The 25,103-nt window shown below is 36.1% G+C and overlaps 1 protein-coding gene across 8 annotated transcripts in view; it reads right to left on the reverse strand.

Annotated features, from left to right (window-relative positions):
* Positions 1-675: 675 nt before the first annotated feature.
* Positions 676-25,103, reverse strand: part of RNF38 (ring finger protein 38) — a 123,750-nt gene continuing 99,322 nt past the window's right edge. For all 8 annotated transcript variants that reach the window (XM_059925078.1, XM_059925077.1, XM_059925082.1 and 5 more), the window contains 8 exons: positions 16,307-16,474; positions 14,917-15,087; positions 12,680-12,841; positions 12,082-12,188; positions 10,651-10,735; positions 7,212-7,333; positions 5,538-5,637; positions 676-4,104 (listed from right to left, as the gene is read on the reverse strand). In XM_059925078.1, coding sequence (XP_059781061.1) covers positions 4,042-4,104; positions 5,538-5,637; positions 7,212-7,333; positions 10,651-10,735; positions 12,082-12,188; positions 12,680-12,841; positions 14,917-15,087; positions 16,307-16,474 — 978 coding nt within the window. In that variant the 3' untranslated portion in view covers positions 676-4,041. The remainder of the gene's footprint in view (positions 4,105-5,537; positions 5,638-7,211; positions 7,334-10,650; positions 10,736-12,081; positions 12,189-12,679; positions 12,842-14,916; positions 15,088-16,306; positions 16,475-25,103) is intronic.

Raw genomic sequence — 25,103 nt, forward strand, 5'->3', positions numbered from 1 at the left:
GACTGCTTTACTTTCTTCCATTTTTAGTCGAAGGAAAGCAATTACACAAACATGTATGGAAAATGATAAGCAGAGGCTCCTCTTTCCATATTATATTGACAAGTCAGACATAAGCTACTATAGCTAATGTGAACAAATCTGCCCAATTATCTTTTTTTTTGGTTTCCATAGTTTATTTTTTTTAACATCTTTATTGGAGCATAATTGCTTTACAATGTGTGTTAGTTTCTGCTTTATAACAAAGTGAATCAGCTATACATATACATATATCCCTGTATCTCCTCCCTCTTGCATCTCCAATTATCTTTTGTACTCTTATTTCCTACATCTTATAGTTGACATACACAGAAAGAAACCTAGCTACCCACTTATGTAACCTTACTGTTCAATAAGCTTATACACCATGTGTGCGCCTACACTCAAGCTATCCTCTTGGCCTTTGTAAAGATATAAATATGTACCGTATGAGTTACAATGCAAGTTGCTTTTATGTTTCTAAGTTGTTTATACACAAACACAGAAACAAAAATCTGAATTACTGCCTAAAAGTTAAATCTCCCTGCTAGTAGCTCAAGAGCTCTATCTTCCTGTGGGAATCCCTCTCTACACCCCTCCCTCCAAACATACACAACCCCTACCCTTCCCTAACACAGTAACACCAAACACAACTGAATGTTTTAAGTGTACATCATACATTTATTACCAACAACCCTCTCAACTCCAAAATTGGGCACAGGGATTAAAAATAAAAATTCATTGCACTACTTAGTAAAGCATTACTAGTAACTTTCATAAAAAATGTACAAACTTTGTTAAAAATTTATCAAGCCTTCAAATGATTTGGTTACAGATATTTATAATACGTACATTTAAAACTATATGTTAACTGATACAATGGAGTATGATTTGAGGAAATGACTCAGCAAATGATTCCAAAGATACACCCCTGTAAGCTTTCATAATCTGAAAGAAACAGCAAAATGAGGTAACCAAATGTACCAACAGGGGGATAATAGCTTTCTAACAGGCCTAAAGATATCTGTGAAAAATATTCTCATAAGTGAGTTGGTAGATCTCTTTCAAAATGTTGTAAGAGGCCCAAATATAAGAATCTTAACAAATCACATTTCAGAGAGTGTATAAAATCTAAATATGCTTTCACGTTTTCCAGATTTTGCTCAAAAAAATTCAGGACAGAAAATCCTAATGAGATCTTGATACCTGGAGGCCTTGTTTTTTGTTTTGTTCTGTTTGGGGAAGAGGGGGCGCTAAAAACAAACAAACAAAGATGGTATTTCATGCATAGAAAAACAAAAAACACAGCAGAGTTAAGGTGGTAAAGCCAAAATTGTTTTAGGAGGAAAGAGGAAGAAGGCAACAAACCAACATCTGCCTGCTATCTGGTGCATCACCCAAGGTGTCAACAGCTGGGTATGAATCAACTGTTCTTTCTTTTCTGCTAGCCACAAAGTTGCTCACTGTGGCTAGTCTAAGCTGGTTCAGAACACATGCATGTATGCTCCTAATATGCACTAACCACTTAATAAGCAAGTCTGCACACATCCTTAAGAGCCCCATGCAAGGAAGACATTCCCAAAGACAGATCAGTCACGAGAGTGCAACAATTAATTCAGGATTTTACCAAAATAGACCCTGCTGCCTCCTAAATTGCCAACAACCTCTCAAAATTTTAATGGAAAAGGGGTATTAAGAATTCATCAGAGGGAGGGAAGAAAGAGCTACTTTTCCTAGTCATTAGTACAATGTGCCTTGTTAATTAGGTATCTATATAAATTAGAAAAAGTGCTTTACTTGCATGCTTCAATAAAATGAATACTGAGTGTAGTAGTGTTATGTTAGATCTGTACAGATATAAATTTTTTGCAGCTATATAAAAGAGTCTATGTATAAGATGGGCTTTTGCCATTTTAAACATGATTTCTTAATTAAAAAAAATAAAGATTAAACTATACGTGATTTGTAATGTAGCGGATTATTACGCCAATAATTTTGGTCTTTCACACACTTTATTCATCAGGAACAGGTGGAGGATATTCTAATGATTTAAAAGTAACGTGCATTTTACCACTGTTTAGATGTATTTCTGATGCACTGACAAATACAGGGGCAAACAGAAGGTACACAAAATCCTACTTGTATGACTAGATAGAGGCAACAGTGTCTGGAAAAGGGCAAAATTGTGCTTCTGTGTGAATTGACTTTACTGAACTCTAAGCTGTGATGAGCTTATAGAGTCTTCAAGGGAAGGCAAGTAGCACGGCAGTAACAAGTAGTTAACACTGAGTAGAAAACGGACACAGAGCCAACTGAAAGCTGAGTGAGGCTGGCAGCAAGTCATTACAGTCCCGACTGGAGTTATGCAGCTTGTGCTACTGCAAACAGAGCAAGGACATCAACTGCAGGAAGAGGCAACGTTGACCACACTAGAAGAATGAGAGAGGAATCCAAACATTGCTGGAAAAATGATTTTAAACAATCTGAATTATGCTCAATGAACCTATTAAAAAAACCCACACAGCTATGTATTATTTTCAGATCAACTAAATGAAGGTCAATTCCTGTTTTACATCATTATTTTTTATACAAAAATCAAATCTTCATTTATACTGCAAGTATTCTGGACACCTGTTAAATTAATCTTTTTCTCATTCAAACAAAAATTAAAAAGAAAAGTAATAAAACATCAAAGCACATCAGGTCTAAAGAACTTGAGCTGTCACAGCACTTGATCCATCCTGGAAATGAGGATTTCGATGAGAAGCACATTTACTGAGGGGAAAAGAACTAGACAACTTTCAGAACTGGAGCTTGGCAGAACAGAAATATAGTTTTCTTAAAACAATTTAGTTGCCTATGGGAGCTTGAACAAAGAACATATCAGAAGTCAAGCTGAGTTAACAGATTTTGTTCTGGTGGAAGTAGAGGAGGTGAGACTTCATGGGACCAGTGGTATTCTTAGAAATATATTACTCAAATATCTTCAGAATAGACTACAAATCTAAACATCAAAAAAAAAACCAAAAACACAAGTACTTCCGGTAAGAAGCTTACTGGAAAGGTAAAGGAAAAACAAGAGAGTATCAACATTCAAATCACTGATTGAAATGCTAATATTGCTAACTGATGATGTATGATATTGCACCTTCTTTTTGGAAACAGCAAGTTGGAGATTTAAAAATTTCTTTTTCACAACAGAATCAAAATATCAGGTTCATGGAGTGAGAATCTGTTACACTTTTTTCCTTAAGTGACCCACTTGGGATCACCAACGAAGAGAAGGTGACAGCTGCCTGAAGCAAAGGAAGAAGGCTTTTCTCATTCCATTCATTGGGAGGGAAGGGGATGGAGTATTCAATGTTATAATTGATGCACCCTTAGCAATCAGTGTGCAACAGCAAACACAAGGGAAAAAACCAGTGTACAGTACTAGTGCTGTTTAAATAACACACCAGATTATACATTGCAGCATAATTAAAACTACACACACATTCTTGGTACATGCTGGTATATAGGATCTCATACACACTTGAGCTACCATGCCCTCAAACAAGTAGTTTCACACACTCTCTCTCACAGACACACAGATACATTTATCACCAAACAGTCATACGCTGCATTCATTTCCACTCACAGTTTCTGAAGGCTCTATATAAGGTAGATTGCTATATCATCTGGAGCTACCACTTTTTATAAAAGCACATGCTAAAAGATCACGTCCACTGTAATCTTGCAGCAACACTCGGAATGATCACACAAAAACCAGGGAATGTTAGTGCACACACAAAATTAAGCTAAAGAAAAAGTCTTTGGAGTTCCAATCACACGGTTAGTATAACAATCCCATAATTGTGAAGACTAATTGTAAGCTTTTATAGTTGATTAAGTCACACAGTGCAAAGAAAGGTCCATTGACCCTTTTGGTAAAGGGAGGGCTGGAAGCCACACAGATTAAGTTCAATGGATAGTCCATATATACATGTGATGAGGAACACCCAAATTAAATTTGTGCTCTTAGGTTGGTCATTCTGAATCCCGATGCACTTCTGAAGCATCAGCTCGGCAGATTGGGCAAGTACGATTTGCCTAAAACACAGAAGAGAAAACTTGTTTGAATTCTGACTTATAACAGTGAAACATATTAAAAGCAATAGAACTATTTTTACTTTCCACATAGTTTTTACATTCTTTGTTTCTTTAAGAAGGTACAAAGCAATCATTTAATCTTTTAAAATATACTCCACAAACCTCAAAAACAATAATAGCCTATGAATAATTTTTTAATAGGTCCGTGTCAACATACAGACAAAACTACCCATCACCAGTTTAGACAAATTTAATAACTGGCTTAAAACTCCATCTCAACAAATGGCACTACCATTGGCTGTGCTGCTAAAATCAGAAACATAAGCAACACCTGCTCTCTTACGTTCTACGAAGCATTTTTCATCAAATACTCTCATTTCTACATTATGATAGCTCTCAAATCAAGTACTCTTCTTTTCATCCAACTTCCTACTGTTTCTTCTCCATCTGGCCCAGAACATCCTTATTTCATCTCTCTGTCTCTCAGAAATTATCTCCTCTATTCCATTCTCCAAACTGTGGCCGTGATCTTTCTAAAACATATCCTCTCACACGTTTTCAGGATCAAGTCCAAACTCCCGCACACTTCACAGTGACTTTGCAATAAGCTGGCTCCTGGTTTTACCTCTGAACCCTTCTCTTCTCTTGCCTCTCTCCCTCACACTCTAGCCATCAGCCACATGGAACCCGTGTTTTTCTGGTCATTCTCTGTTCTCACATGTCAGGGCTATGCATATATAATAACCTCATTTTTCTAAAAAGTCTAGACTCTTTGCCTTCAGGATTCACTTTGGACTAAACTGGGTACCCTTAATCTGTGCTCACACAGAGGACTGATTCTATTTTATTTTAACTCATCTGTCTTCCTCACCAACCGTGAAGTTATCTAAGCCAGTATTATCATCTCCTACTCAGAATAATCTAAAACAAACAAACCATAAAGTTTACTAAATTATTTTACTTCATCACATTTTTATGCTACTATTATAAAAAATAGAAAATAAGAAGTCCCTGAAATAATTTTACCCTGGCATACTATTAGAATTTGTGCCTTTGGACTCCCCCCCACCCATATACACAAAGGAGAAAATGGTCAGAATTATGTAAAAGCACTAGAGGTTTATTTCTCATGTAAATCTCTGACAAAGAACCTCCAGTGAGGTCCCCTCTAAACTCTTAGAAGAAAGTTAGGACATACTGATTATCAAGGACAGAAAACCCATTTTCAGATTTTGCTCAATCACTCCCACGTTGATGACTGTAGTTCATTTCTACTGGTCTTTTCTCTTAATTTGCAGAAATCATACTGAAAGCTGTGTTTCAGTTTTGTCTCCTTAATCACCCTCCACCAAACCATAGACTTACTCTACATGAAACTATGATGAATAAGAAAGAAAATGCGATGTCATTCTCTTCAGATGCCATCATTTTACCTTAAGCCATTTGTCGACACACTTGGCATGGAACTCGTGGTTACAGGGTAAAACTCTAAGTAGCTGCCTTGACTCAAAATCACACATGCATACTACACACCTAAAATAAAGCAAAAAGATTGTTTAACCATAAAACCAAGTGGTTTCTATTTTGTTACAAATGTCGAAGCCTACAAAACCACTTACCAATCTCACTTATCAAAATATTTAAATTTTAAAACAAAATAATCTATCAATACCTCAAAAAAAGCATGATATTAAGAAATTTAGTAGGAGTGCTTTGTTTTACTGAGTGAGAGATCATCAAGAAAATTCCTGGCTTAACATCCAAGACAACTTTAATACTGAAGATACTATTATATTCAACAAATGGTGTTGGAACAGCCGGATACCCATATGCAAAAGAATGAAGTTGGACCCCTACCTCACACAATATACGAAAATTAACTAAAAAATGAAAAGCCTAAATGTAAAAGCTAAAAACTATTAAACGTTTAGAAGGAAACACAGGAGTAAATCTTCATGACCTTGGAATAGGCAATGGTTTCTTAGAGATGGTATCAAAAGCACAAGAAACACCAACCAGAAAACGCAGATAAACTGAACTTCATCCATTAAAAAAAAAAGTGCTTCTAAAGATGTCAATCTATAAAGTGAAAAGACAACTAACTCACAGAATGGAAGATATTTTTGAAAATCATAAATCTTACAAGGACTTATATGTATAATATACAAATAACTTCTACAACTCAATAAAGACAACCCAATTAAAAAAATGGACAAAGAATGTGAATACACATTTCTCTAAAGATATATAAGTGGTCAATATATAAATGGTCAATAAGTATAGTAAAAGAGCTCAACATCACTAGCCATCTGGGAAATGGAAATCAAAACCTCAGTGAGATACCACTTCACTCCCACTAGGATGGCTAGAATCAAAAGACAGAGAGTAACAAGCGTTGGTGAGGATGTGGAAAAACTGAAAACTTCTATACACTGCTGGTGGGAATGTAAAATGGTATAGCCAATTAGGAATGAAGTGATACAGTAAGGGGCTGAGTCAGGGTTTAGAGGGTTGGGGAGAAATGGGGAGTGGTTACTAATAGATGAGGTTTCTATTGGGGGTGATGAAAGTGGTGTAAACTTGATTGTGATGATGCAAATCAAATTCAGAGTTGCAAAATTCTATGAATATACTAAAAACCACTGGATTATACACTTTAAATGTGAATTGTATCTCGCAGAGTTGCTATTAAAAAAGATACTATAATAAGGAGAATCTTCAGGTAAAAGCCTCAAATTTTACAGGTATGAAACGTTTCAATCTAATATAATTCTAGTGTTTGAATTTAAAACCTTAAGATTTCTAGGCCACCTAAAAATCCAGAACAACACTGTCCAATAGAACTTTCTCAGGTTACAGAAATGTTCTACATCTACATCTTCTGATATAGCATCACTAGCTAGTGCAACTAAAAATTTTAACTTTTATTTTATTTAATTTAAATAGCCCCATGTGACTAGCAGCTATCTTACTGGACAGCATAGGCCTAGAGTATGAAATAGTCACTACTTATCTTTATCAAGTTATCTTTGACTTCCAAGCTTTTATTTCACAAAAAGGTGGAAAAGGAAATTTAACACAGAATGAGGTCAGAAAAATATACTTACAAAGTCTGTTCTGACTGGTGGTTGTTAGGATTGAACCGGTAAGAAGGAAGTTGTTCAATATCTGCTTTAGTTAGTCCTCGAGGCTTGGCCTCTCCCAGTCGCTCTGCTAGGTTTAACAGGGCCTACAGAGGGAAAGAGAGACGTAGCTGCATTTTTCTTTAAATTTTATATTCCAATATATATTTTTTTAAACTACCTTTATTATGGAAAAATTTTAAATACATACAGAAGTAGAGAAATAGTATAAAGAAATTACTTCCATATGCCCATTACCCAGGCTCAACAATTCACAGCTAATTTATTTCATCTTTTACTGTCCACTCCTAAACCCCAGATTATTTTGAAAGAAAACTAAAACATGGTATTTCATTGGTGAAATAGTTCTGTTTGTTATCTTTAAGACAGTCTGTCAACCTCAGCATTTTGGACATTTGGGGCTGGATAAAATTTTGTGGGAGGTTTTTCTGTGCACTGTAGGATGTTTAGCAGTAACACTGGCCTCTACAAAAATATCTCCAGATGTTGCTAAATAGCCTCTAAGGGATAAAACTGTCCCCAGGTTGAGAACCACCACCAATCTAAAAACTAAAACACTTTTTACAAGAATATAATCACACTAACTTCATCACACCCCCAGAATTAGTAATTCCTTAATTATCAAGTATCTCTGATTTTTTCAATTATTTTCAAAACACTTTTTGAAATAGTTTGTTCAAATTAGGATCCAAATAAATCCATGTTACCACTGCTTGACGTCTCAAGTATCTTTTTTTACTCTTTTATTTGTTAAAGAAACCAGGTCAATGGCCTGTAGAAATTCGCAGTCTGAATTTTGCTGACTGAACCTCCCCATCCCTGACTCGTGTGGTTTAATAACGTTCCTTCCTTGTCCCCTTTGGAAGATTTTACTATTTCCATCGTAAGGCTCAGCATGTCTAGTTGTTATGTTAGTTAGCACTGATGGAACACTGCCTAGATCCATTAATTCATTAAAGATGGCAAAACGATAATATTCTATCACTCTTTCTTCATTAGATGAAATACTTCTACACTGATCAGCTGCCTCATATTAAACTATACTCAGTAGTTTAATTTATATAAAATAGGCAGGATAAGACCAATGAGTTCATTTTTTCTTTTATTTTTTCTTTTATTTTTTGAAGTATCACTTATGAATTCATGGATTTTAACACAGTTGATACGTTTCAACACATTGCAGCTATTATGCTTGATTTTACACTAGTACCTCCTTTCTCCCAGTTTTCAATGGCTCTAATTGCTCATTTGCTTTATCCTACAATCAGGCAGCCATGTGCATGCTGCTTCCCCTCGTTTTTATTTTTTTAAGGCTGCCACAGGGTTAAGAGAATAGGTAACAAAGAAATAATGATGGACAATGAGAGGAATAAATTTAATTTCCCATAATATCAATAATCAATGCTGTGATAACTGTGTGTTTTAACATGATGCCGCTGCAACACTGCTTTTGGTACAGCTTTATTTGGAGAATTGTGTCATCTAAATAAATTGCTCCCCCTTCCCCATGCATGCCCCTAAGTCCTTCTAAATGCTAGTAGATGGTAATTTGTTAAATTTAATTGATGCTGATTACAATTAGCCATAAAGTTTATGATAGAGGTGATATATCTTTTACACCTATATTTTATATTCTATAGGACACTTACGTCAAGTAATATAATTTATGACCATTATTTTAAGCCCTTATTGGATGGAGAATGTAATGATAATTGAGCCCTCAACAAACCTACATGATCTGAAAGCAAGACAACTGAAGGCAGGACATGATTAGTATGTATTGTTTTATAAGACCTATGAGATCAAAAAGGAGGGAGAGACTCACATAGACCTGGGAATGGGCTAGAAATGCCTTTAACAGAGGTAGCAGGTTTTTAACTGGTTCTTGAAAGATGGCCATGTGCAGGAAGGGGGAAAAGTTCTTAAGCAGAAGAATCAAGGGGAATAAAGGCACTGAAGCAAGGATGTATAGCGCAGACTCAAAAAATGGTGAGTACTCTGGACTAGGGTGTGTTGTAGGCATGTATACTATGAGACAAAACCAGAAAAGCACACAAGACTATTGGCTGGATTAAAGTATGCCTTTGCAGAAGATTAAACATAGTCAACCCAAAATACAATTTAGAAAGGGACTCCTGGGACTTCCCTGGCAGTCCAGTGGTTAAGACTCCGCGCTTCCACTGCAGGGGCTCAGGTTTGATCCCTGGTCAGGGAACTAAGATCCCGTTGCCACATGGCGGGGCCAAAAGATAAAAATTAAAATTAAAAAAAAAAAGGTACTCTAATGCCAAACACAAAATATTTTTCTTATACTAGGATGGTATCACTGTTTTTTTTTCATTGATACATATATGATTTGTTTAACAAAGAGCTGTCCTTTTCAGCAACATGACTTATGACTTAATTTTAATACAGAATGCCTGAAGGATAACCAACTCCTTTTCTTACTACTCTGTACAAAACTAGCATAAACAGTGTAGAAACAGGAAATTATTATAGTCCCTTTCTCAAGAAATCTGAGAATGCAATCCAAAGGACACTGCAGTGTGACTGTATATGCAGAAAGTAACATAATGGCATTTTATAAGGATATAGATAGCATTTGGCCTGATCTCTTCCACATGCATTAAAAAAAAAAAAAAAAAAAAGGTGCTGCAAGACTGTGTTTGCGTATGTGTGTCTTTCCTCCCTGTTCCCAGGTTCAATTCACCTAAAAAAATGAACAACAAAAAAAAACCCTGTTCCAGTATTCATATTGCATAGAGACTCATAAATAGAGTGAGGCTGGGGTAAGGCAGTACCAAAACAAAGTCACATAGTCACTCATATTCAACATTTCCAAATCCAAATGTGCCTTCCAACCCTTAAACTGTCTGTCCTATTCCTAACCTCAAACAATATAACAATGTCAACATTGTCTATTTGCCCCATCATCTTTGAGTTTGCCTTCTGCACAAGCTATTGTAGTCCTTTTGCAAAGCATCTTCTCTTGCAACTTTCCCACTCACAACCCTGACACTACCACAAACCATTCAATGATCAAATCCTGTTGATTCTAGTGTTAAAATGTCTTTCAAGATGTACTCTTTTCTATTTGCAGTTCCCATAGTCCAGAACTTGCATGGTTTCAGAACATCCACTCATAATTCACCATTTTCTCATTTACATTCTTTCACAGGAATTGTATGTAATTCTAATAGAGCACCAAAGTCTATCTTGTTATCATAACTGTGTGGTACATGCTGAAATATCTTTAAGGATGAACAGTATTTTTGACACATTTGTATCTTGAAATATACAATGGATTTACCTAATAAATGTTTAATTAGATCAATGAGTTGAGTAGCACAATATTTTTATGCATACAAAATTCCCCAAATTAATTCACATTTCACCTACTAACCTCGTAATTTTCTACTTCTCCATCTTCCACATCCAATTCAAAACTGAAAGTTGGGCCCACTGCAGGTGGCACTGGAAGCATTGATCTGCAATGAAAATAAGCAACACAAGCACTGATAATGCATTAATACATTATTTCAATGAACAGGATGAGAAGAACAAGGCCAGTGCTAAATGGATAAAGAATGGTCAGTGTTGATCAGTGACAACCTTTTAAAGAAACTGACTTCACTAGTAATAAACAATTAAAAACTGACATTAAAAAAATACCATTCACAACAGCATAAAAAAACATGAAACATTATGGATGAATTTAACTAAACATGTGCAAGACCTGTATAATATAAACTGTAAAAATACTGCTAGGATAAATTTTAAAAGATGAATAGAGAAATATACCATATAAGTAGGCCAGAAGACTCAATACTATTAAAGACGTCAATTCTCTTCCAAAACTCACCTACAGATTTCATGTAATCCCTACCCAAATCCCAGCTTTTTTAAAGTATAAACTGATTGCTGATTTTAAAATTTATATGGACATGCAAAAGACTTTAAATAAAATCAGTTTAAGAACGAAGTTGGGAGACTTATACCATCTGATTTTAAGACTTACAATAAAGCTACACAGTTATCGAAATAGTATGATATAGGCACATGGCCCTCTGGTATAGAGACAACATTCCCCAGCCTTCCTAGAAGGTAGTTACAGACATGAGACTAAATTCTGGCCAATGGGATGTAGGCAGGAGTCATACACGCAACTTCTAGGAAGTATCCTTGGAAGGAGGCAGGTAGGCAGAGAGATCCATCTTCATTTTTGCTAGCTGGAATGTGGATGTAATGGCTAGAGCCTGAGGAGTCATCTTATATCATGCAGAGGAAGCCATAAAATTTTGAAGATAGTAGAACCATTCCTCAGGGTTACGGAGCTAACAAACCATGTTTGAACTGCCTACTTCTAGACTTTAATTACATGAGAAAGAAATAAAGAACTGTCATATTTAAGTCATGGGTGTTTCTGTTACAAACTTAATCCTAGAAGAGTATTTCTAAGGCACAAATACAACTTCTTTCTCCCTCTTCCTCTGAGAGTAGTAGCAGCATCAAATGGTAGATAACCAAAAGAAGGTAGCAAGTGATGCCAGCTGTAAAAGATGCAAAAAATTTAAACTTCTCTATCTTTTGATTTGTTAAACCTATCTTCTGGCTCACAAATTTCTCCCCCACGCCCCCCAACTTCTACCTTGTCCTTGCTCTTTCTTTCACCCTTAAATGGTCCCCCCCACCCCAACCTCTTAACATTAAATAAAAACAAGTATCTAACACACTCTAAATTAAATATATACTACACAGAAATATTCATAAAGGAAAGAGAATCTCAAGGATGTCAAAATTCAGAACTCATTAAAATAAGAAAGACAGAACTTACAACACATATGGCAGTAAGCTGGGATGATAAGGGGGAGGTGGTATTGGCTGCTGGGATCGATATCTACTACGTCCTGTGAGCCTCCGAGGCATAAATGGAGGATAAGACTGTAGAGAAAAAAATGGTAAAACAATTTAAGATCATTCTACGTTCACAAGTTTTTAAGCTGTCGAATAGTCTCTTCTTTTTTAAAAACCTAGGAAGTTATTTACTGTTCAAGTGGTATTTAATATTTCTTAAATGTTAACATAGATGCGACAGCTTGTTTAAAACATACACTTAGGTGTACTAAATATAATTTTCCAACTTACTGCAAGAATACATTTAAAACTCTAAACATGTAGAGTTATACTGAAACAGAACTCGAGGGGCTTCCCTGGTTGTCCAGTGGTTAAGACTTCGCGCTCCCAATGCAGGGGGCCTGGGTTCCATCCCTTGTCAGGGAACTAGATCCCACATGCCACAACTAAAGATCCCGCATGCTGCAACTAAGACCTGGCGCAGCCAAATAAATAAATAAATATTAAAAAAAAAAAAAGAAACAGAACTCAAAACAAGTAATCAAGTAATAAATTAATAACAATGAATGAAAACTTACTACTCCAAAGGAAACCTCCTGATGCAAAGGATCATGTGTTAAGAACTGCAAAGGAGCTGATGGAGGCAATGTTGGGGGATGGGCTGATGGCGGGTAAGTAAAACCTCCTACAGGAAGATGTTCTCCTAAGAGTTCCACTTCGTTTTCTATCCTTTGCAGAGGCTGAGGGGTGGGAAAAAGCAAACTAATATACTTCCAATATTTAGACAGATTGTGCTTTATAACAACAAAAATCAAAAACCCCAAAAGACATCTTTAAGGTCATGCATTTCTTGATGTTTACATCAGTCTAAATTCATACATGTGGACATATAGCCTATAGTAAAATCTTACTGCCTTTAACTGAATTTCAGTAAGAAAATCTCTCAAACATGTTATTAAACATTTCCACTATCCATTAAAGGATACATTTCTTTCACTATTTGAACGTTCTCTAAAAAATGATAGAAGGAAAGACAAAAAGTCATGTAGTAAGCCAATTATCTGAAAGTTAAAATTACTTTAGTCATGGCACACTGACCTACATCAGATTTTCAGACACAACCTTTAACAGATGAAATCAAACACAGTACATATTGCAAATGAGAACTAAATAAGGCTAAATGGAATAGAACACAGCAGGCTGTACACTATAGTAGAAAGCTTACAGGCTTTGGCATTAGACAAACTCTTGGTGCTGCAACTAATGAGCCATGTGGCTTTTATATAAATTACTTAATCTGAACCTCAATACTGTCATCTATAGAACTGATATGTTCACAGCCTACTTCAAAAGTGTGTTGTGAACACTGAGACAATGCTCAAAAAGCACACAGTGCTATGCAAAGCACATTTGCTATAGATTTGCTTATTCTGGACATTTCATATATGTGGAATCACACAGTATGTGCCCTTGTATCTGGCTCCTTTCAAGTATGTGCCCTTGTATCTGGCTCCTTTCAAGTATGTGCCCTTGTATCTGGCTCCTTTCACTTAGCATAATGTTTTCAAGGTTCATCCATCTTGTGTTTGTGTAGTTTGTGTATCAGTACTTCATTCCTTTTTATAGTTGAATAATAATCAACTGTATAGATATGCCATGCTTTATCCATTCATCAGTTAATGGACTTTTGGACTGTTTCCACTTTTTGGCTATTAGGACATTTTGGGGATAATGTTTTCATTTTGATTCTCCTGGGAACATATATTCTTAAATGTTAGTCTAACTTCTTTCCACAGTTAGAAAATGGCAACACAGTATTCAAATACAAGTAACTGCTAACACTTTACTTTGGAAGCTTATGTATGCTTGTATGATGGTTAAATTTAGTTTTAACCTTGAATTCCCAGGTATGGGAAAAGCTTCCTAAGGAACATCCTGGCATGAATCCTGTCCTGATTCTAATAAAAGATTTTTTGGTAGGAGTAACTTGCACTTTTCAGATTAGCCAGGTAACCTCACCTCTCACCTCTGCCTGAGACCAAGCATGGTGCATAAACCCTAAGTAAAGGATGGTCAGGCTCTGCTAGAGTGACCGTCAAGCTCCTTTCACAGGGCCAACCATTTCCACTCCAGTTCCACTCTAACCATTTCTATATGTTCTTTTCCCCTGTTCTCCCTTAATGCCTGATGGTTCAAATGTTCAACTTGGCCTGTCCAAAAAAACAGTGGGGTCTTCTTCCTGTGTCCTTCCTTCCACTGATACAGTGCTTACCTCTTCCAGCCCCGTGAAATAATATGCCTCTCAGCTATATTCCAGCCCCAGGACAGAGTTAACTATATTAATAGACTATCTCATCTACTTTTCATCAAAACACAGTAGAAAACCAGCCTTTGGAAAAAACAATTGCGGTTCAAAGGATTACTTTACTTGCCTAAATGAATATAAATATTATTCTAACAAGTATAAATAATTTTATAATATTTTCATTTTCCATTTTAGAAACACATGAAAGGAAAAACCAGACTGTATATTTTTTTAGATTTACTACCCAAAGGACTGCAGATACGAAAGGACAAATATGATTAGATAAGTAACATATAAAATAACTAGAAAAACTTAAGAAGCCAAGATAATTCTAGGTAAATTATACCTATATATATTTCTATCAGTGGGGATTCCTTAATTCTTTTAAGAACCAGAGAAGTGCCTAAGTTATAATTTTTAAATGGTAACAACTTACATCTACTGAATTAATCTGTCTTTTAGGTCTAAACATTCTGTGAAAGTTAAAGATATAAGAGTAGAGATACCTACCGATCGTGACTGCTGTGTTTGAAAAGGGACAAACTGGCCTGGAGGTGGCAAATGAGGAGGATGATGGGGAGAAAGGTGAGGAGGATGTAAAAGAAATGGATCGCTAGAAATAAGGGGTGGAAACGCAGCGTATGGTACTGGTAAGTGCTGAACTGAACACGCTTGAAGCATCTGTAAGAGAAATCATTATTTTTTGTTAAAAGTATTAGAATATATAATTAATTTTTAAAAAACCTATACAGTGAGATTGAAATGCTATTGCCATATCCCTCCCAAAAATCATACCAAAATGTTTTAATAGCCTATATTAACAATGAAATACTAGTGTATTTTTGCATCTGTTAGTAAAATAATGGTAACTAGTAGTTATTCTGGATCTTATATAGTTCTTATAAATCAGTCAAAACACCTACCTTTTACTTAAGCTTTTGTAACACCTATGAAATGGAGGGAAAGTGCTGCAAAGAAGAGGAATCTCTTTCCACTTGGTTTAAAATATAGCAGATATTACTACTTTCCAAGAAGCTCTCCTTTTCAATCTTGTAGATTTTTTTATTTCTAGAGCCCAACTCACAACTAAATGCTTTATGGTCTCTCAATATTTTAGTCTGCTAATTTAGAACACTGGTTCTACAATCTATTACTGAGAAACCAAGCATGGGTAAATTAATCTGTTAAATTGGTGTTGGTGTTTGTATATATGTGTTTGTTTTAATCTCAAATTCAAACAGGGATATTAGGATTATATTAAGATTTAGCAAAGTGATTTACTTTGAAGACATTATTGACCTTCAGCAAGTCATTTAAATCCTCTGGTTTTCAGCAACCTCATTTTTGAAATAAGGAGGCTAGACTGGGGGCTGGTAAAGGATAAAGCATAGCTTGTAAGAGGCAGAAAGAAGTGAGCGTGAACCCCCGTTTTCTCAAGCTAATTTTCTCTCTGATACTAAGCAAGTCATTTTCAGTTTCATCAGGCTTCCTATAGTGAGGAATAAGTAAGACCAAGTATTCAAAGTGCCTGTTAAAACCCAGTAAGTGCTGAGACTATTAATGTTGATCACTAAAGTCTCTGAGACTTTATTACTAACCATTCCAATATCCTATGTTAAAACCCCAAGCCCAATCTTTATCAAGGTTTAATTATAAAGTGCTGATATGTGAGGAACATGCTTTGACCTTCAAAGGATATTAAAATATGTGTAATTTAATTAATGTAAAAACATATCAAGTTTTAAAGCTAATTTTATTAAACTGTTACTGTACAGGTGCTATTGAGATTTCTGTTGCAATAAAATTGCCTTTTTTACTTGAAAGTGAAAAGGTACAAGTCTCTCAGGTTTTGCTTATATAACACATTTAGCCACTCTACAGAAAGACTGCACAGACTTACTGGAGGAGGCACACTACAGACAGGGAGGTGCTGTCCACTGAAAACCACAGAGCATCCTGGGACCTGCTGTGTACTGCAAGCAGGGATGTGCTGGCCTGTGCAGAGGGGAATCCCATGTGGTGCCACTGTTGTTACTGTGTAAGAAACAGGAACAGTGCCCTGATGGAGCTATTAGGAAAGAAAAACAGAACATTAGAACTTATAACTGTTTGGATAAAACATCAACTATTAAAAATTAAGATCTGGGCATTTATTGATTCTCCTCTTCACTGCACATATTTTCACAATGTACTACAGTTTCAACCAAAATATTCTCGTCAAAAGAAAAAAAAGGTGACTGTTTCAAGAGTACTATATGATACCCAGTGACCTGGGTCTAAAGTCTTCCCTCAAAAAGACTTAAAAAGTCCAGGAGAATAATGAATTGCTATATTAACTCTTCTAGCCTGCTCTAAAGAGCAGAAAACTTTTCTAAAGAGGACATTTGGAAAAATGAAACATATCTTCTAATAACCTGGTCACATTCAACAGAAAAAAAAACTTTTAATTGCAACTAGTGAAACAATGTAAAGTATTGATAGTATTTTTAAAAAGTTAAATAATTTCCTTCTCTCCTGGCCAGTTTTATTCCCACCCTACCTATCTGGAAGAAATCAATATTAATAATGTGTTCTCCCACATCATTCTCCATGAGTATATAAACATATGCGAGCATGATTACCCATTAACTATTGTCATGTTTGGTTTTGTTCTTAACAGAAATGAGATATTACCCTGCAACTTACTTTTTTCAATTAATATTGTAGATATCTCTTCAAGGAAATTGAAAGCAATTCATTCTTTTTGACACTAACAAGATATTTCAAGTACACTCATCACTTTAACACAGTCCTATCATTTATATACTAATGGACATTCAAGTTGTATTCACTCTTTTTACCAATTCAAATACAACCATAAAAAATGTCACTGAACATATATCCTTACATATTAGTTTCATTTATTTCATAGGGGTGACTGGGTAAAGGGGTGAATGTATTTTAAACTTTAGCAAAAGTCTGGATGGATTAAGTCACAATCCCAACAGTAACAATAGGACTCCCAGCACCTCCATTCCAGGTAGATGCATTTGCATTACAAGCATGCTTACCTACTAGAAGAATGGGGGAGGTTAAAAAAACAGTATCACAACCGGCTTCCTTTAAATTTGCATTTCTCTGATTAGAAAGGTTGAACATCTTTTAATATGTTTATTAACCATTACAGATTTATGTAAATAATCTATATCCTCTGCTCACTGCCCACTTTCTACAAGGCTGTTCATTAACATTATAGTTTGGCTTTCTAATTAGAGATATGTGTAACAAAAATATTTTCCCAGTCTATGTTTTATCTTCTGTTAAACCCTTTGTTTAATGGTAAATAAACCCTCCCTTTTCCTCTAAACTGAAATACATCTTTTTTCCGTCAATAACTTCCCAAACATACCTGGATCTATTTTCTGCCAAATTTGTGCTGTGTCAATTCTAGTATCTTATTAGAAAAGTTAGTATCTAGTAAGACAAATTCTTTTCATTACCATACTTTCTTTTCATTTTACTTTTGGGCCATTTTCACACATTTATTCTTATGTAAATAACCTCAAGTAATTTTATCCAGTTTCAAAACCCACTGGAATCCTAATTTGTATTAATTGTATTAAATGTTATTTTACAAAGGACATAATTTTATACTACAGCTTTTCATTGGAATATCATGTCATTACATGTTCAATACTACAGTACTGTACCTTCAAGAAATTAGCTTTCTTCATAAAGATTATATTATTCTTATTAAATTTATTCCTCAAAATTCTTTTTTAAGTTTGTAGACTTTGTTATATTGCTGATAGGTTATTTTTCTCTATTTCCATGTCAAATTGCCTTTTTTCTTCTTTCTTTTTCTTTTTTGGCCATACCACGCAGCATGCGGGATCTTAGTCCCCCGACCAGGGATCAAACACTTGTCCCCTGCAGTGGAAGCTCCGAGTCTTAACCACTGGATCGCCAGGGAAGTCCCCACGTCAAATTGGTTAAGTGCTAGTAATGAGAAAAGTTACTAATTTTATGTTTCTCGAATCTAACAACGTTATCCAATTTTTTAATTCTAGTACTTTTAAAAATTAGAATCTCCTTTTCTATGTATACAACTATATTTGCTAAGACTCAACACAATTATTTACTCTTGTCTTTCTGCATTACTAATGAAGAACCTTCAAAAATGATGCTCACAGGCACCTATCTTAGATCTGATTTTAATGGATATGTATACAAAATTTTTTTTAATGTTCTGGATTCTAGTCCTTTCTCAGAAATAGTATTGTGAATATTTTCTTCCAGACAGTGGCTTGCTTTTTCACCTTTAAAATACTGTCTTTTGGATGAGCAGAAATTTTTTATTTTAATGAAATCCAGTATGTTGGTGTTTTATCAAGCAGCTAGTACTTTATATATCCTGTTTAAGAAATCTTTGCCTACCTTATGAAGACATCTCTTTTATTTTCTTTATCTTTCACATTTAAATCTAGAAACCAACTTTATTTTTGTGTACTATATGAAGTAGAAGCCAAGGTTCAAATTTATCCACATAGATATCCAGTTGTTTCCACACCATTACTGAAAAAGACCTTCCTTTCTCTCCTGGAATTCCCTTGGCATTTTTGCCAAAAATTAAGTGACCAAAATATATGTCTAAGTCTATTTCTCACAATGAACACAAGTTCTTTAATTTATCAACAGTTCTCTGTATAGTTAGTGCTTTTCCTATGTCTTAAAGAAAGCCTTCCCTACTTAAGGTCATGAAGCCATTCCCATTTTACTTTCTTAAAAGCTTATATTGCCATTAACATTTACGTCTTTAATCTACCTGGAACTGACATTTGTGGATGGTATCAGATAAAGGATCCAGTTTCATGTTTTCATTTGGATATCTAATTGTCCCAGCATCATTTATTAAAAATTCTGTCTTCTCCCAACTCATCTGCAGTTATATATCACATATAAAGTATTCTTAAACCTGTTAGTTTATCTCTGGGCTTTATATTCTATTTCACTAGCATATTTAACTTTTCTGGCAAAAATACCTTCATACAGCTTTATAATTAGTCCTAATAATTGGAAGAGCTACTCTACCCACCTTGTTCTACTTCAGAATTATACACCAGAGGTTCTCTTAATTGTAGTGTGCATTAGAATCACCTGGGTTAAACGAGATTGCTGGATCCCTTACCTAGTAAGTCTATTGTATAGTCTGAGAATTTGCATTTTTAACAAATGTCTAGGTGATGCTGCTGCTGCTGATCAGCTGATCCAAGACATACTTTGAGGACCAAGTGGCCTTAGAGATCCTAGACCAGAGCATTAGTTGGCCAACTATTTCATAAAGGGCCAGAAAAGTAAATACTTTAAGCTTGTGGGCCATCCTGGTCCCTGCAAAAAGCAGCCACAAATGACAGATAAATAAATAAGCATAGTTGTATTCCAATAAAACTCTACAAAAACAGCCAGCAATACTTTGCTTTTCCCTGCTCTGGATAATCCCAGGTCCTTTAAAATGCCATAGAAATTGCAGAATCAGCTTCTCAAGTTACATCAAAAAACTTACTGGAAATTTGCTTGGGAGTACACTAATTCTACACACCCTGTATGTCAGTTTTGAAAGCAGACAGTTTTTACAAATTTGGCTCTTTCAAGCCAAATCTTTAAGTATTTAGACAGTTTTGTAATCTTCTACATAGAGGACTTGAACATCTTTTGTTAAGATTCTTAACTTCCTTCATATTATTTTGATTTTTCAATTTTACTTTCTTATTTGCATATTTATTATGGAGAATTTCAAATATGCTCAATACCAGTATAATGAACCCCCATATCTAGCACATAGCCTCCAAAACCACAAAACCATATATCCAATCCACTCCCATCAACTTCTCCCTTTCCTGTACTTTGCTAAAGCAAATCCCAGGAACCTATCACTTCATAAATATTTCAGAACTTATTTCTAAAAGACAACACTCAAAGCACTCAAAGTTTTACCATTAATTATGCTGTTTGAAATAGGTTATGTGCAACAAACATAGAAGATGGCTGTGTGGGAATATGTGGAGCTAGCATCTCCCCACAGCTAGGGCACCTGCCGGCCACTGGTGGGGGACTCTGATGCCCAAGGAGATGGGAGGAACCCCAAAGTGAACTAGTAGGATGTAGGGGGACTGAGTGGGGAGGAGAAGTGGAGGCCAGACAGGATCACTGCCCCTGAGGCCGGAGAGATCAGGAGAGGCAGGTGGGAGGGACTCTACGGGAAGAGCATGAGAGAAGCAGAGGGCAATCGCCTGGCCCACGCGGGCCAGGGAGCCTGCTGAGCTCCCAGGCAGGTCCCCTGCCCTCCAAGGCCCCGTCCAGGCCGTGGAAATCAGGAGAGGCAGGCGGGAGGGGCCCTCCCAGACCAGAGGAGCAGGAGAGGTGGGAGGGAGTTTGCCCCACCCACTCGAGCCCAGGAAGCCTGCTGGGCTCCCAGGTGAGGTCCCCTGCCCTCTGAGACCAGAGGTGGGGGGCACACCTGGGTCCTTTCTGTTCCTTGAGCCTAAGCCCCACCCCCCCACGGCCTTTTCCAGCCCTGTGGGTCCTGAGCATTGGCCCCACCCACTGCCCAAACCTCGCCCTTGCTTAGGCCCCGCCCTCCACAGCCAAGGCCTCCCCCCACCTTTTTTTCCTTTTCCCCCCTCCTTTTTACTACTGTGGTACTGATGTACCTTCCAGTTGTTGATTCATCTATATTTTTATTTTTATATTCTTCCTAACATATCTGTCAGTTTCCTCGTCTAATTTTATTTTTTACTTTGTTATTGTTGTGGTTCCCACCCCCACCACCGTGCCCCAGGCGGCTTGCGGGATCTTGGTTCACAAGCCTGGGGTCGGGCTGAAGCTCCTGCGGTGGGAGCTCTGAGTCCAAACCACTGGACTAGCAGAGAACCTCAGATCCCAGGGAACATGCATCAGAGTGAGGTCTCACAGAGTTCCTCATTTCAGCACCAAGACCCAGCTCTACCCAACAGCCTACAAACCGCAGTGTTAGAAGCCTCAGGCCAAACAACCATTAAGACAGGATCACAATCCCATTCATAAAAAAAAAAAGAGAGAGAGAGAGAGGACGCAAAAAAATATGTCACAGATGAAGGAGCAAGGTAAAAACCTATAAGACCAAATAAATGAAGAGGAAACAGGCAATCTACTTGAAAAAGAATTCGGAGTAATGACAGTAAAGAAGATCCAGAACCTCGGAAATAGAATGGAGGCACGATTGAGAAAATACAAGAAATGTTTAACAAAGATCTAGAAGAACTAAAGAACAAACAAACAGAGATGAACAACATAATAAGTGAAATGAAAAATACACTAGAAGGAATCAATAACAGAATAACTGAGGCAGAAGAATGAATAAGTGAGCTGGAAGACAAAATGGTGGAAATAACTGCTGAGGAGCAGAATAAAGAAATAAGAATGAAAAGAACTGAAGACAATCTCACAGACCTCTGGGACAATACTAAATGCACCAACATTCGAATTATAGGGGTCCCAGAAGAAGAAGAGAAAAAGAAAGGGTCTGAGAAAATATTTGAAGAGATTATAGGTGAAAACTTCCCTAACATGGGAAAGGAAATAGTAACCCAAGTCCAGGAAGCACAGAGTCCCATACAGGATAAACCCTAGGAAAAACACAGCAAGACACATATTAATCAAACTAACAAAAATTAAATTCAAAGAAAAAATGTTAAAAGCAGCAAGGGAAAAACAAAAAATAACATACAAAGGAATCCCTATAAGGTTATCAGCTGATTTTTCAGCAGAAATTCTGAAGGCCAGAAGGGAGTGGCAGAATATACTTAAAGTAATGAAAGACAAAAACCTACAACCAAGACCAAGGATTTCATTCAGATCCTACGGAGAAGTCAAAAGCTTTTCAGACAAGCAAAAGCTAAGAGAATTCAGCACCACCAAACCAACTTTACAACAAATGCTAAAGAAACTTCTCTAAGCGGGAAACACAAGAGAAGAAAAGGACCCACAAAAACAAACCCAAAACAATTAAGAGAACGGTAATAGGAACATACATATCAACAATAAACCTGAATGTAAATGGATTAGATGCCCCAACCAAAAGGCACAGACTGGCTGAATGGATACAAAAACAAGACCCATATATATGCTGTCTACAAGAGACCCACTTCAGACCTAGGGACAAATACAGACTGAAAGTGAAGGGATGGAAAAAGATATCCCATGCAAATGGAAATCAAAAGGAAGCTGGAGTAGCAATACTCATATCAGATAAAATAGACTTTAAAATAAAGACTGTTACAAGGGCTAAGGAGGGACACTACATAATGATCAAAGGATCAATCTAGGAATAAGATATAACAATCATAAATGTTTATGCACCCAACTTCGGAGCACTTCAATACATAAGGCAAATGATAACAACCACGAAAGGAGAGATCGACAGTACACAATAACAGTAGGGGACTTTAACACCCCAGTTACACCAATGGACAGATCATCCAAACAGAAAATAAAGAAGGAAACACAAGCTTTAAATGACACAATAGATCAGACAGATCTAATGGACATTTATAGAACACTACACCCACAAGTGGCAGAACACACTTTCTTCTCAAGTGGACATGGAACATCCTCCAGGACAGATCACATCTTGGGTCACAAATCAAGCCTAGGAAAATTTAAGAAAATTGAAATCATAGCAAGCATCTTTTCTGACCACAACGCTATGAGATTGGTAATCAATTACAGGAAAAAACCTGTAAAAACACAAATACATGGAGGCTAAACAGTGTGCTACTCAATAACCAAGAGGTCACTGAAGAAATCAAAGAAGAAATTAATACATAGAAACAAATGACAACGAAAATACTACCACCCTAAACCTATGGGACGCAGCAAAAGTAGTTCTAAGAGGGAAGTTTATAGCAATTCAATCTCACCTCAAGAAACAAGAAAAATCTCGAATAAACAATCTAACCCTACACTTAAAACAACTAGAGAAAGAAGAACAAAGAAAACCCAAAGTCAGTAGAAGGAAAGAAATCATAAAGATCAGAGCAGAAATAAATGAAATATAAACAAAGAAAACAACAGCAAAGATCAATAAAACTAAAACCTGGTTCTTTGAGAAGATAAACAAAATTGATAAACCCTTAGCCAGACTCATCAAGAAAAAAGGGAGAGGACGCATATCAATAAAATTAGAAATGAAAAAAGAGAAATCACAACTGACACTGCAGAAATACAAAGTTTTATAAAAGACTACTACAAACAACTATATGCCAATAAAATGGACAACCATGAAGAAATGGACAAATTCTTGGAAAGGTACAATTTTACAAGACTGAACCAGGAAGAATTAGAAAATATAAACAGACTTAACATAAGTAATGAAATTGAAACCATAATTAAAAATCTTCCAACGAACAAAAGTCCAGGACCAGATGGCTTCACAGGCGAATTCTATCAAACATGTAAAGAAGAGCTAATACTGATCCTTCTCAAACTCTTCCAAAAAATTGCAGAGGGAAAAACACTCCCAAATTCATTCTATGAAGCCACCATCACCCTGATACCAAAACCAGAAAAAGATATCACAAAAAAAGAAAATTATAGACCAATATCACTGATGAACATAGATGCAAACATCCTGAACAAAATACTAGCAAACAGAATCCAACAGCACATTAAAAGGATCATACACCATGATCAAGTGGGATTTATCCCAGGGATGCAAGCATTCTTCAATATACGCAAATCAATCAATGTGATACACTGCATTAACAAATTAAGGAATAAAAACCATATGATCATCTCAATAGATGCAGAAAAAGCTTTTGACAAAATTCAACACCCATTTATGATAAAAACTCTCCAGAAAATGGGCATAGAGGGAACCTACCTCAACATAATAAAGGCCATATATGACAAACCCACAGCAAGCATCATACTCAATGGTGAAAAACTGAAAGCATTTCCACTAAGATCAGGAACAAGACAAGGATGTCCACTCTTGCCACTATTATTCAACATGGTTTTGGAAGTCCTAGCCATGGCAATCAGAGAAGAAAAAGAAATAAAAGGAATACAAATTGAAAAGAAGCAGTAAAACGGTCACCGTTTGCAGATGACATGATACTATACATAGAAAATCCTAAGATGCCACCAGAAAACTACTAGAACTAATCAATGAATTCAGTAAGGTTGCAGGATACAAAATTAATGCACAGAAATCTCTGGCATTCCTATACACCAACAATGAAAAATCAGAAAGAGAAATTAAGGAAACACTCCCATTTACCACTGCAACAAAAAGAATAAAATACCTAGGAATAAACCTGCCTAAGGAGGCAAAAGACTTGTACTCAGAAAACTACAAACACTGATGAAAGATATCAAAAATGACATAAACAGATGGAGAAATATACCATGTTCTTGGATTGGAAGAATCAATATTGTGAAAATGACTATACTACCCAAAGCAATCTGCAGATTCAATGCAATCCCTATCAAACTACCAATGGCATCCTTCACAGAATTAGAACAAAAAACTTTACAATTCGTATGGAAACACAAAAGATCCCGAATAGCCAAAGTAATCTTGAGAAAGAAAAACAGAGTTGGAGGAATCTGGCTCCCCCACTTCAAACTATACCACAAAGCTACAGTATTCAAGACAGTATGGTACTGGCACAAAAACA

This window comes from Balaenoptera ricei, chromosome 6, assembly GCF_028023285.1.
Source record: "Balaenoptera ricei isolate mBalRic1 chromosome 6, mBalRic1.hap2, whole genome shotgun sequence".
Taxonomy (NCBI): Eukaryota; Metazoa; Chordata; class Mammalia; order Artiodactyla; family Balaenopteridae; genus Balaenoptera; species Balaenoptera ricei.